General features: G+C 42.5%; 1 protein-coding gene across 4 annotated transcripts in view; it reads right to left on the bottom strand.

Annotated features, from left to right (window-relative positions):
- Positions 1-436: 436 nt before the first annotated feature.
- The window catches only part of ABCB1 (ATP binding cassette subfamily B member 1), a 113,227-nt gene continuing 100,724 nt past the window's right edge, over positions 437-12,939 (bottom strand). For all 4 annotated transcript variants that reach the window (XM_053218511.1, XM_015085874.3, XM_053218512.1 and 1 more), the window contains 3 exons: positions 5,428-5,634; positions 2,189-2,335; positions 437-1,041 (listed from right to left, as the gene is read on the bottom strand). In XM_053218511.1, coding sequence (XP_053074486.1) covers positions 838-1,041; positions 2,189-2,335; positions 5,428-5,634 — 558 coding nt within the window. In that variant the 3' untranslated portion in view covers positions 437-837. The remainder of the gene's footprint in view (positions 1,042-2,188; positions 2,336-5,427; positions 5,635-12,939) is intronic.

Raw genomic sequence — 12,939 nt, 5'->3', positions numbered from 1 at the left:
TCTCTCCCTCTGCCCCTCCCTGATTCACTCTCTTCCTCTCAGGGAAAAAAAATTAAAATCCCGTAAGAGCCCTTTATCAGAGCAAGGCAAAATGTTTGATGTATATCAGAATAGACACTTAACAACTGTGCATCCTTGGCTGCACTCCCACCTCTAAAATTCTGTATTGATGTATGTGGTTGGTTTAAGAGCCATCATAATGTGGAAACGTAAGAACCAGTAGGATCAAGCCCACAAAGCATGAAAGCAGATGGTTCTGTAGGACCCAATGTGAAAAGACATGTATAATAGGGATTATTTATAGTATTTAACATTCTCACAATTAATGGGAGTTTTTAAAAGAAGTCTTTTTTTTTTTTTCCCCCAAATGCAGACAGAATCTTCAATATTCCAATTGGGAGATGATCATTTACAAGCATTTCAGACAAGATGACTGTGCTCATACAAAAGTTTAGTTTTATTATAGCACTTTATGCAAACATTCAGCACTTTTTGCCACTTCTATTATCTTTCAGCAAGGCAGTAAGTTACAAATAAGAAAATATAAACAAAAATTACACTATTTATTAACAAAATCTACTTTGAATTATTCTACCAATTTTTATAATGCAATTAACACCAGTGTTTTATTCCTTTCAATAATATTTCTTTCGATTCCTTTAATGATAAAGCCTGAGGGCTCTGAACTTGGTGGAATGATCTTCAGCTGCGGAAGGAAATGTTAAACAGGTAATTCTACATAGCGTTTCCAGTGATGCGCTCGCTTTTTAACTTTGATTAAATGCCATATTTTAACACAAATAGAAAATATTTATATGGTCATAAGGTCACAGTTCACTAGCGCTTTGCTCCAGCTTGGACACTGACCATGGAAAAGTAGATGCCTTTCTGAGCCAGCAGCTGTTGATGTGTGCCATGCTCCTTGACCTTGCCATTCTGAAACACCACTATTAGGTCTGCGTTCTGGATGGTGGACAGGCGGTGAGCGATCACGATGCAGGTGCGGCCTTCTCTGGCTTTGTCCAGGGCTTCTTGGACAACCTGATCAGTAACCACATACATTAATGCTGGTAAAAAAACAGTCCTCTCCTTTCTTCCTTCATAAGGCTCACTCTCTTCCAACAATAGGTCCTCCTATTTTAATAATGGTATCAGTGAAATATAACAGAATTTACAAAGCCAGGAAGTAATCCTAGTGTGGATTAGTTCTGAGGCAGGAGTTATCTGTTTTCAAAGTTATGACAATAAATGCAGTCTGTCCGGTCATTTAAAAACATGTACAGGTATGTCCACCCACAAAACATCCTTCAAAGCCACCCTCCGGTCCAGCAATAAAGCAAATTCAGGAAGACTGAGCATAGGCTGAACTTCTGGCATTTTTAAGACAGTATATGGCTCAGAATTAACTTGTCTTTCAGATACCTGAATACTCAACTTTTTCTTAAACTGAAAATGATTACTAATATGTATCTTAAGATACCATCAGCTTTTGCACCGTATTAACCTCCTGCTTTTTTATATAGTTGCTGAGGAGATGCCACCAGTAGAAATAGGACATTGGCTTCCTGACACAGCTTCGTAGATCAATACAGAGATCCAGGGCTGCTTTTTGGAGCCTAAGTGCTATAAGACCGATTTCCCCTACTTCATCTTGTTCTCTTGAATAACAGCCACAGAAAGTGTTTAAATTCCGCTGACGCTGACAGCAGACAAAAATAACAATCAACGTATCTAGGCTGAATTTTGTTCTCTACTGTGGAAGACAGAAGCATAAATGTAAAACATTAAAAAAAATTTTTTTTCAATCTTTATTTTTGAGAGAGAGAGAGAGAGAGAGAGAGAGAGAGAGAGAGAGAACTCTAGCAGGGGAGGATCAGAGAGACAGGGAGACACAGAATGTGAAGCAGGCTCCAGGCTCTGAGCTGTCAGCACAGAGCCCGACCCGGGGCTCAAACTCAGGAACTGTGAGATCATGACCTGAGCCCAAGTCAGACACTTAACCGACTAAGCCACCCAGGTTCCCCTTAAAATTTTTTTTTTCAATCTTTATTTTTGACACAGAGAGAGAGAGAGAGAGAGAGAGAGAGAGAGAGAGACAGAGTGCGAGTGGGGGAGGGGCAGAGAGAGGGAGATAAATGTAAACCTTTTAAGGACAACCAATTCGACTGCAAATGAATTAAATTCTTACCTTTTCACTTTCTGTATCCAGAGCTGATGTAGCTTCATCCAAAAGCAAAATACGAGGCTGTCTCACAAGAGCACGAGCTATTGCTATGCGCTGCTTCTGGCCACCAGAGAGCTGGGTTCCTTTGTCTCCTACTCTGGTGTTATATTTCTGTGAATAGGGTTTTGTTATTATGAAACATAGAACTGATAATTCTAAAGAAGAGTTTGCTCAGAGAAAACAGGACAACTACTACCATAAACACACACAATAAATTTAAGTTCAGAAGTTCAGAATGGGTTCATAGAGAATTAAACGACAAAAATGGAGCTCTAAACGGCAGGTTTGAGCTCTCTTCTTGAAAACAGACATTTGGGTTTTAGAGGTTATGTTTTTGTGTAAACAAGTTGATAAATTTATCAGGAAGAATACTTTTATAATGTTAGTCTCTTCCAGTCTTCTGATTTCATTATATTTGGGACAAAGATTGGTTTTGATGAAAGAAATCTGACTTGTACAGGCCTTGCAGAAATAAATGAAGCTCATCTTACAACCAGCAGGTGGTGCTCTCTGCATTATTTTAAAGTCAGGGAGGGAACAAATTCTTGGGATGCTAGCCTTTTGGTATCTGTTTTTATAAACTATCTTCTAATGCTTCAATACTTTTAATGGATGGTAAGGAATTCCACTTTGATATCTAACTTTAAAAGCTAAAATCTCTAAAATTTTTTGATTTCAGAGTTCTTCCAAAGTTCTTCAGATATAGTTTCCCACAGTAGGTAATTGTCATTAACTATTCAATAGGAGGATAGGAACAGGAGTTACAAGGATATATAAGGGAGAGGAGGAACAAGAAATGACAGCATGCACAACCTAGAAAACAATACTGTGGGCTCTGATCCTGCATCCAGAATTTGACTCAACAATTCATGTTCTATACAGGATTGCCTATTTTTATTTGCTTTACCTGGTAACCCTAGTTCACTGGCACTCAGATTGAGATGTCCAGGTGCAGATGGAGTCAGAGGACCCCAGGTGAGGCTCCAGCAGATGCTTTTGACCGGCTCCATCCCAGAGCTGCAGGTGCCTCAGAAGGCAGGAGCCACAGGGTGCCTGGCTGACTCAATCAGTTAAGTGTTCGACTCTAGATTTCAGTTCAGGTCACATCACACAGTTCGTGGGGTCAAGCTCCACATCAGGCTCTGTGCTGACAATGCGGAGCCTGCTTGGGATTCTCTCTCTCCCTCTCTCTCTCTCTCTCTCTCTCTCTCTGCCCCTCCCCCACTCACACTCTCTCAAAAATAATTAAACATTAAGAAAAAAAGGTGGCAGGAGCAATGAAGTGTGTCCCATGTGAGTGCAGGCATTCTCCAGTTGTACTGAGCCAATATCGATCCTGTTGAAGCAGGCAAAGGCAGGGCCGTCACCCTGAAGGAAGCTGGTAACCAGACTAGCTTCTTGAAGGGTGAGGAATTCCTAGTAGGAATCACTCAGGTAAAGAAGTGGGTCCTTGGGCAGAAAAAATAAGACTTAAGGAGTTCTGCCTTCTGTTTGTGCATCTAGACACCGAGGGAAAGAATCATGACACCTATAGGTGTGTGCTCTGTGTGCGAGAGCCCAGGAGCCCAGAAAGGTTGGGTTCCTCTGGTAGACAAATAATGAATGCCAGAGGACAAGGTATGTTTAATAAGCTAGTTAGTACTCTCTGTGTTTGTCTTTGTTAACCACTAGCCCAGTGGCTCTCAAAGTGCAACCTGGTAACTGGGCCATTAAAACACACATTGCTAAACTGTACCTCCAAAGTTTCTGATGCAGCAGCTCTAATATGATGGTCAATGCCCATACTTTAGAACATACTTAATGACAGATCACTAGTAAAGGGGGTTGAAGCTATATCTTTCAAGTTTTCTAGCTTTGGGAAGGACCAATTATCCACAGCTGGGCAAGAAGGTTAAAAGGAGGGAAGAGGGGGAGCCTGGGTGGCTCAGTTGGTTGAGCGTCTGACTTTGGCTCAGTTCATGATCTAGTGGTTCATGAGTTCAAGCCTCTTGTCGGGCTCTGGGCTAACAGCTCAGAGCTTGGAGCCTGCTTCAAATTCTGTCTCTCCCCGCCCCCCTCTCAAGAATAGATAAACATTTAAAAAATTTTTTTTTAATTAAAAAAAGGAGGGTAGAGGGACAATTCCTCCTCCCCGGAGGTCTATGATGTGATGGCAGAAGTTATCGGAAGAAGAGCTTCAGGTAAAGGAAACCTTGTGAAACAGAGCCAGCTGTTTTTGCCATCCTTCTGCATAAGGAGATTGCCTTCTGCTGGTTTGAGGCTACTGAGCTTTATTTTTAGGGGTGCTTCCTAATAACAAACCTAGTAATAATGGGAGGGGGTATAGATATACCAGATCAAGGTGACTTCAAAATGCAGAACCTGGGGCACCTGGGTGGCTCAGTCAGTTAAGCGTCTGACTCTTGGTTTCAGCTCAGGTCATGATCTCAGGGTTCATGGGATAGAGCCCCACACTGGGCTCTTTGCTGACAGCACAGAGCCTGCTTGGGATTCTGTCTCCTTCTCTTTCTGCCCCTCCCCTGCTCTCTCTCTCTCTTAAAAAAATAAAATAAATAAATAAACATAAAAAAAAAAAAAAACAACACAGGACCTAAGGGGCTTAAGGTAATGCAAGAGGTTCCTTTTATCTAACTTCCCAGGAAGAATTTAGAGGGCATCCACAGACGACAGCCCTGGGAGCCCCAAAGAAGGTTTCAATAATCAACCCTATAAGCAGAGATTGGGACCCATGAAATGTGCAATGGTGAGAGATTACATGTTACAACATCCACTCCAAGGGCTCAGCTCTTTTCAGGGAGAGCCTTCTTTCTGACATGGGCTTAGTTCTCCAGCCTGGCCCAACTCCACCCAGGTAGGTTTGCAGCTTGGGGGAGAGCAGCAAGGAGGCAGACAGAAGGCAGAAATTGGGGTAGAGGGGCTTGTTCCTGCTCCTGCAAGCCCTATGCTTAGTCTCAGAGGGAAAGGCCTGCCCCAGATATGCACTGTTCAGTCAGGCTTGCTCACAGGGAGAGCTAGTTGGGTAATCAGGCAAACATAATAGCAAATGGGGATACAAAGTGTGGGTAGATGTTGTGTACAGGTGGGTGTGTATTTTGGTTGCTCACTTCTCTTCACCTTTGGGAAACCAGGCCTATAGAAATCAAACTGTGGGTCAGGGAGGCTGCGACAGGCTCCTGGGCTCCTAATCTGGAGAAAAGACTTACATCAGGCAGTGTCTCAATGAAGGGGTGGATGTTGGCCTCCTTGGCCGCACGCACAATCTCTTCTTGTGACACCACCCGGCTGTTGTCTCCGTAAGCAATGTTCTCACCAATGCTGCAGTCGAACAGGATGGGCTCCTGGGACACGATGCCCATGTGTGCTCGGAGCCACTGGACATTCAGGTGCTTTATCTCTTTGCCATCAATTAGCTGAAAATGAGAGTTCACAGAAAACTTCAGGACCAGCACATTTTTAACTTAGCAAAATCAGTATTGTTATTTCATACATTAAAATTGCCAAGTTACCGTGGGACACCGTTTTTGTTGCTGAGTTTGGACCATCAAAATTAACTCAACGAGGTCATGGCTGTATGTTCTGATGAACTGCCATGTTTCTTCTGTTTTAACCCTGGTTTCTGATACATGAATGTGGTAGGCGGGGTAACGCCTGCCCTCCAAGATACCCACGTTCTAATCCATGAAACCACTGAATGTTAGATCACATGGCAAAAGGGGATTAAGGTGTAAGGTTGCTCATCAGGTGATCTCAAAATGAGAAGATGATCTGGGATTATCCAGATGGGTCCAAAGTAATCATGAGGGTCTTTGAGCAAGAGGGAGGCAGGACAGTATCAGAGTGATGCAATATGACAAACACTCAAGTTGTCATTGTTGGCTTTAATATCGAGAAAGGGGCCAGGAGCTAGAAAAAGTAAGAGAAGAGTCCCTTTAAGCCTCCAGAAGGAACACAGCCCCAGTAACACTTTGATTTCAGCCCGGTGAAATCCATTTTAGACATCTGACTTCCAGAATTTGTAAGGTAATAAGTTTATGTTGTTTTATGCCACTGAATTTACTGGCACCCTCATTCTTATGTATCAATTTTTCACAAGAAATGCAGCTGAGATTAAACTGGAAGTAAGTAACTACTGTGAGCACTCAATAGGTTTTGAGGTCAGGTTTCTAAGAATCAGGTTTTGGTAGAATGGGATGCAGCAGTTAAATGGAATAGAAGTCTGTGTGGGAGGTGGCTGCTGTATCTGTAAGTAGTTGTTGATCTTGGGGAAATGAATTAATTTCTCTGACCATTTTGTTGTGGGTAAGACAGGTATTATGATAATAATTCCTATACTCATAAAACTGAGGACATGAGATTATGTCTGGACCTTACTCAGCACAGTGCTGGGCACTGAGTAAGTGCTCAAAGATTGTCAGAGACTGGTAACTCTGTGCCACTGTCACTGAACACTGTCATAGCCACTGTGTCACTATCTATCCATACAGTGGATGGACAGAGGCCTGGAGGGGGTGGGGGATGAAAGAGTGGACAGACATCTACAATGCTGAGCCAATGGAGTAAGAAGGAGAAGCTATCTCTTCTCTAAGTGACCTGGCTCCCTGGGTTGCTCTGCAGAAGCCTGGAGATCTACTTTGCAAGAGAACTCTGGTATTCAGGTGAGAGAGCTATTCATCCCCTCTGAAGAAGACATCAGTGACTCAGCTTCAAGCTTTGCTCAGAGTGATGGGGACTATATCCTGAGCTGTATATGCTCTTTGGATCCCATGTGCCTGGTTGGGTGCCCCTAGGAGACAGCTGGCCAGGGGTAGGGTGCAATCTTTGCTGCAGGAACACGGCTTCTGGTTGTGAAGCTGGCACGTGTGGGGATAGAAACAAAGCCATGACCTTGTTAGTAACAAGCCCAGTTGCCATGGAGACTATTCCAGCATCTGTGTTCCAGGCTTTCTTACAGTGTTAAGTGAAGGTGGGAAGTAGAAGGTGGAGAGAGGCAATAAAGACTATACAAGGATGTGGCAAAACAGCAGGTCTTGTTAGATCGAACACTGGACTTGAGAAATGGAAATTTCAGGAAACAAGGAGTGGTTTAATTTTTTTTCCAAGCTTATGCTCCTGGGAAGGAAACGGACATTGCCTAACTAATATAATTAGACAAATCTGAATGATCCCATCACGTTTTAATGAGTTTCCCTATCACACTGAATACAGTAACACTCTTGGCTCTCTTCATCCCCACATGATACACTGGAATTAGAAACTACTTAAAACCTGTTTCTGTAGAGAAAACATTTAGAAATCTAAAGATAAAAGAGATCAGTGCAGAGGTTATTTGGCTGAGGCATGGGTGAAGGTCTAAGGGAAGACCAAGGAACTCTGGGGAATCAGTGAACACTGTTCAAAAGACACTGGCCTAAATAAAAACTTAATGAGGAAAGTAAACACATTGGTAATAATGAGATCAAGCCAGATTAAAATGACTAGCCATCTCTATTCCAGACTGTTCAATATACTGCTGCTTTCATCAGCACAATCAAATATGTGTTATTCTGCTATATATGTTTACTCTGAAATCACGATTACAGATAAATTATTGAGCACTGGCTATATTATAGGTCCTGTGATAAGCTTGTCTCCTGCATTCTCTTGTTTAAACTTCACAACATCCCTTGTGAGGTAGGCGTGGTTTTAGTCTCCATTTTACAGATTCAAAAAAAAAAAAGCCAAGTGATACGCATGAGGACACACAATAACGAGAGGAGCTAGGATTGAATGTATACACTACAGGTTCGGTTTTGGTAACACAGTGTCTTATAATTGAAAGATACCTTCTGTCCTCCTTCTAAGAGGAATGTCCCATGTTAGCCCCGGCACCTACCAGCTAATACCCAGACTAGGACAACAGGCTTCTGACAACAGTGCATGGCATGGACTAGAGAAGGGAAAAGGAAAGGTTGGGCAAGACTCAGACCACAAGCAATTTTACAGTGAAGTTAATGAAGTTCAGCTTCAAGGATCCTAATCTGCAGGTAATTGTTGGGAGCTGAACTGTGTTCTGGGAGGGGGCAGGGTGGGGGAACAGCGGAAGGCCAGGCTGCAGTTAGGAATCTTCCAGGTGAATATTTATGATAACCTGTCTAAAGAGAAAAGGGACCTGAATCTTTAAGGTTTCGATATTTTGTTGTGATTTGTTTTATTAGAAGTAAATATTCACTTTTATACCTAATTTTGCATTCATAACTTTGTATTCTTTTACGGAGAGTCCCTAAAAAATGTAGAACCTTCATGCCCCAAAAAACCTGGAACCTCCCCTCTGTACAATTTGGTGGCTTCATTTTTCAAGAGTCTCCAAAATTTAACCTACACCTTTCAAATTTATGAGCTCAGTGGCTCTCAAACGATGGTTGGCACCAGAATCACCTGGGAAAATTGTAAAAATTAATGGACCAGATCCTGACCTACTGGAATGAGCCAGGGTGTTCTTTAGTAGTTCTGTAAACCATTCTGATGGTTTGAGAACCACAGCTCAGGTCACTGTTTCTCAAAGTATAATTCAAGGCCCACTGATGGTCATGAGGATTTCCTGACCTCAGGGTCACATCCTTCCTTCAGTTCTTATGATCAATCATGCTCAGATCCACACACATTTTTACATGGCAACAAGAGCTACTTACTCGTAACCTACTGAGTTATTAAGGGTTACTAGTTAATGGTCATTAACAAAACGGCACATGGACTCGTGTGTCTTGAGGACACTTCCACTATGAAGTCTGGCTTCTATGCAAAACTTGGCAGTACTTCAAAGCTCTAGCACAAATGTACAGGAGCAGATAATAGTGTTCCTTAAATAGGTAAGAACACTTGGTTTTCCTTGCATTGTCAGTGTTGTCTTGAGATGGTTACTGTCCGAGGCCCTCAGCATTCATTTCCATATTCCTCTGTACTACCTTTCTAGATAGGAAGGGCCAGAAGGCCAAAAACTATTTCTGAGACTCCCTTTTGGCTCTGGAAGTAATGGAGGTTATACCAGTGAGATGCACTGTGCAAAATCTGTAAGGTATGGACTCTCTTTAGCAGCAACAGTAAACTAACCCATGTGACTATGAATACAGTAGAGAGGCCATGACATTTTTGTTCTTCCTAAATGGGTTATAATTTGAAAGTTTAAGGATCAGATCTTTCATTATATCTGCTATTTCGGCCCAAATAGGCTATATGGATATATGGACATGGGAGGAAATCACCTATCAATGTAGCTCACATTATCTCTTGCATCAAATGACATCTTGACTGCTCACCCTCTCAGCCTCATTCAATGGCTCTGTTTATCTCTTAAGAACCAGCTCTAGGTGGAGGGGCCAACATGGTAGAGAAGAAGGGAGATCCATACTTCCTGCATCTCTCAAACAAAGAAGGGTTGAAGCCAAAGGACTTTGAACCCCAAGAGTCTGGAAGAAAAGAGACTGAGTCTAACAGGGAGACATCAGGACAACCAGACAGTCCATAGGCGGGTGATTGTGAACGGCAGGACATAAAACGGGCCGTGTAGGCATGGAGGAGAAGGATCCCCTTCTGCAGAGAGAGAAAGGGAAAAGAAAGAGTGTCCGGGGAAGCATAGGACTGTATCTGAACGAGAGAAAAACCTCTGACAGGGACGGAGAGGGATCCCATCTCTAACTGCAGGGCTTTCTCCAGACTGGGGTTGGCTGCCCTATTCGTGCACTTGGGGAAAAGGGGAGCCACCCCTGGATTCAGTGGTAGGTTAGGGGCACAGTCCACAACAGGAGAAAGCAGTCACCTCCCTGAAGTGCTGCTGCACGGGACAAAACCAGCTGGGACCACATATCAGCATAGAGAAGCGCTTCCCCAGTGCCAAGGCACACAGAGCGCGAGTTTAAATCCCAGCCAAGTGCCGGGGCATGGGAGTCGGTGGAGCGAGACGGACTACCCCATCTGCACCAGCAGCACAGCGAGGACGACTCCAACAGAGTGATTGGGGACACTAGGTGTGTGGAGAAGAGACTGGGGGGGGGGTTGCCATTTTTCTCCCCACCACCACCAAGGCAGGGCCTCAGGGATCAGTCCGCAGGGCCCACAGTGGAGGCGGACCCGCCTACACCAAACCACGTCCCTCCATCCCAGGTAACTGTGTGCCTACTGGAGCGGGATAGACGCTGAGGAACCAGACGGCCCCCTCCTCCAGACCAGCGCTGCTGAATTGCCTGGATTAATTCTAGGACAATTCTTGTGATTTGGATATATTCTTCCTTCCTTTTCTCCTTCTTATTTCTTCCCTCCTCTAGGCTGGATATTCCAGTTGTTGGTTTGTTTAAGCAGACATATTTAATCCATTCCCCTGATACATGTTCTACACCTCCTTCTTTACTTTCTGTTCTCTCTCTCTGGAATAATCAAGCCATACAGTTTCTCTGTCTGGGTAACTTTATCTTCCTTTCTTTTTCCCTTCTCCTTCTTTATTTTCCTTTCTCTCTCTCTGGATTAAGCCGTTTAGTCTCTCTGCCTGGTCAATGTTTATTTTCTCTCCCACCCCCCACCAACCCCAGTCATTTCTCTCTTTGTATATGCTCTTCCATCAGCTCTACCCTGTTCTTTACTTATAGCTGGTGTTTCTGGTTTTTTGCTTTTGCTTTGTTTGTTTGTTTGTTTTATTTGTCTCGTGTTTGTGTGTTTTTGTTTCCTGTTTGTCTGTTTGTTTTCCTTTCTAGGGCTACTTCAAGGAACAAATCAAAGCACACCTGGTGGAGGGTCCATAAGATCATTACAAGTAGGGAAGTAAAATTACCAAAGTCACAACAACAGAGAACAAGTAACACTCCCCAAAAAACACCTCCTGAAGGGCCAGGCCCTGGACAGTGTATGACCCCCTTTAATATAGCAGTACTCACAGGTGCAGAGCACATAACAAGCTTTTAAAATTCATAAGGGACAGAAAACTAGCCAAAATGATGAAACAGACAAATTCTCCTCAAAAGAAATTCCAGGAAGAAGGGACAGCTAAAGAATTGATCAAAACAGGTATAAACAATGTAACTGAACAAGAATTTAGAGTAACAGTCATAAGACTAGTCACTGGGCTTCAAAAAAGCATAGAAAACAGCAGAGAATTTATTGCTGCAGAGATCAAGGAACTAAAAAATAGTCATGATGAATTAAAAATGCTATAAATTAGGTGCAAAATAAAATGGAGGTGGCCACAGCATGGATTGAAGAAGGAGACGGGAGAATAGGTGAATTAGAAGATTAAATTATGGAAAAGAGGAAGCTCAGAAAAAGAGAGATAAAATAATCCAGGATCACGAGGAGAGAATTAAAGAACTAAGTGATTCAATCAAGTGGAACAACATCAGTATCATAGGAATTCCAGAAGAAAAAGAGAGAGAGAGAAAGGGGCTGAAGGTATACTTGAACAAATCATAGCTGAGAACTTCCCCAATCTGGGGAAGGGAATAAACAGTGAAATCCAAGAGGCACAGAGAACTCCCTTCAGACTAACTTGAATCAATCTTCTGCCTGACATATAGTGAAACTGGCAAAATAAAAGGATAAAGAGAGAATTCTGAAAACAGCTAGGGATAATCGGGTCTTAACATACAAAGGTAGACCCATAAGACTAGTGACAGACCTATCTAATGAAACTTGGCAGGCCAGAAAGGAATGGCAGGAAATCTTCAATGCGATGAACAGGAAAAATATGCAGCCAAGAATCCTTTATCCAGCAAGCCTGTCATTCAGAATAGAAGGAGAGAAAAGGTTTTCCCAAACAAACGAAAACTGAAGGAATTCATCACCACTAAACCAACCCTACAAGAGGTCCTAAGAGGGACCCTGTGAATGGAATGTTGCAAGGACCACAAAGTACCAGAAATATCATCACTACAACTACGAAACCTACAGATAACCCAATGACTCTAAACCCTTATCTTTCAATAAAAACAGTGAATGTAAAGGGACTAAATGCTCCAATCAAAAGACACAGGATATCAGAATGGTTAAAAAGACAAGGCCTATTTATTTGCTATCTATAAGAGACCCATTTTAGACCTGAGGATTGAAAGTGTGGGGATGGAGAACTATCATGCTACTGCAAGTCAAAAGAAAGCTGGAGTAGCCATACTTATAGCAGACAAACTAGACTTTAAAGGCTGTAACAAGAGATGAAGAAGGGCATTATATGACAATTACAACATCTATCCATCAGGGAGGCCTAACAATTATAAATGTCTATGCTCCGAATTCAGGAGCACCCAAATATAGAAAACAATCACAAACATAGCCAATCTTATTGGTAACAAAGTGGTAATTGCAAGGGACTTTAATATTGCACTTACATCAATGGACAGTTCATCTAGGCAGAAAATCAGTAAAGAAACAAGGGCCCCGAATGATACACTGGACCAGATGGACTTGACAAATGTATTTAGAACTCTACATCCTAAAGCAGCAGAATATACTTTCTTCTCGAGTGCACATGGAACATTCTCCAAGACAGATCACACACTGGGTCATAAATAGCCCTCAATAAATATAAAAGAATTGAGACCATACCATGCACACTTTCAGATCACAATGCTATGAAACTTGAGATAAACCACAGGCAAAAGTCTGGAAAACCTCCAAAATCATGAAGGGTAAAGAACATCCTACTAAAGAATGAATTGGTCAGTCAGGCAATTAGAGAAGAAATTTAAAAATATATGGAA

This window comes from Acinonyx jubatus, chromosome A2, assembly GCF_027475565.1.
Source record: "Acinonyx jubatus isolate Ajub_Pintada_27869175 chromosome A2, VMU_Ajub_asm_v1.0, whole genome shotgun sequence".
Taxonomy (NCBI): Eukaryota; Metazoa; Chordata; class Mammalia; order Carnivora; family Felidae; genus Acinonyx; species Acinonyx jubatus.
This window is presented reverse-complemented; position numbering and strand designations above follow the sequence as displayed.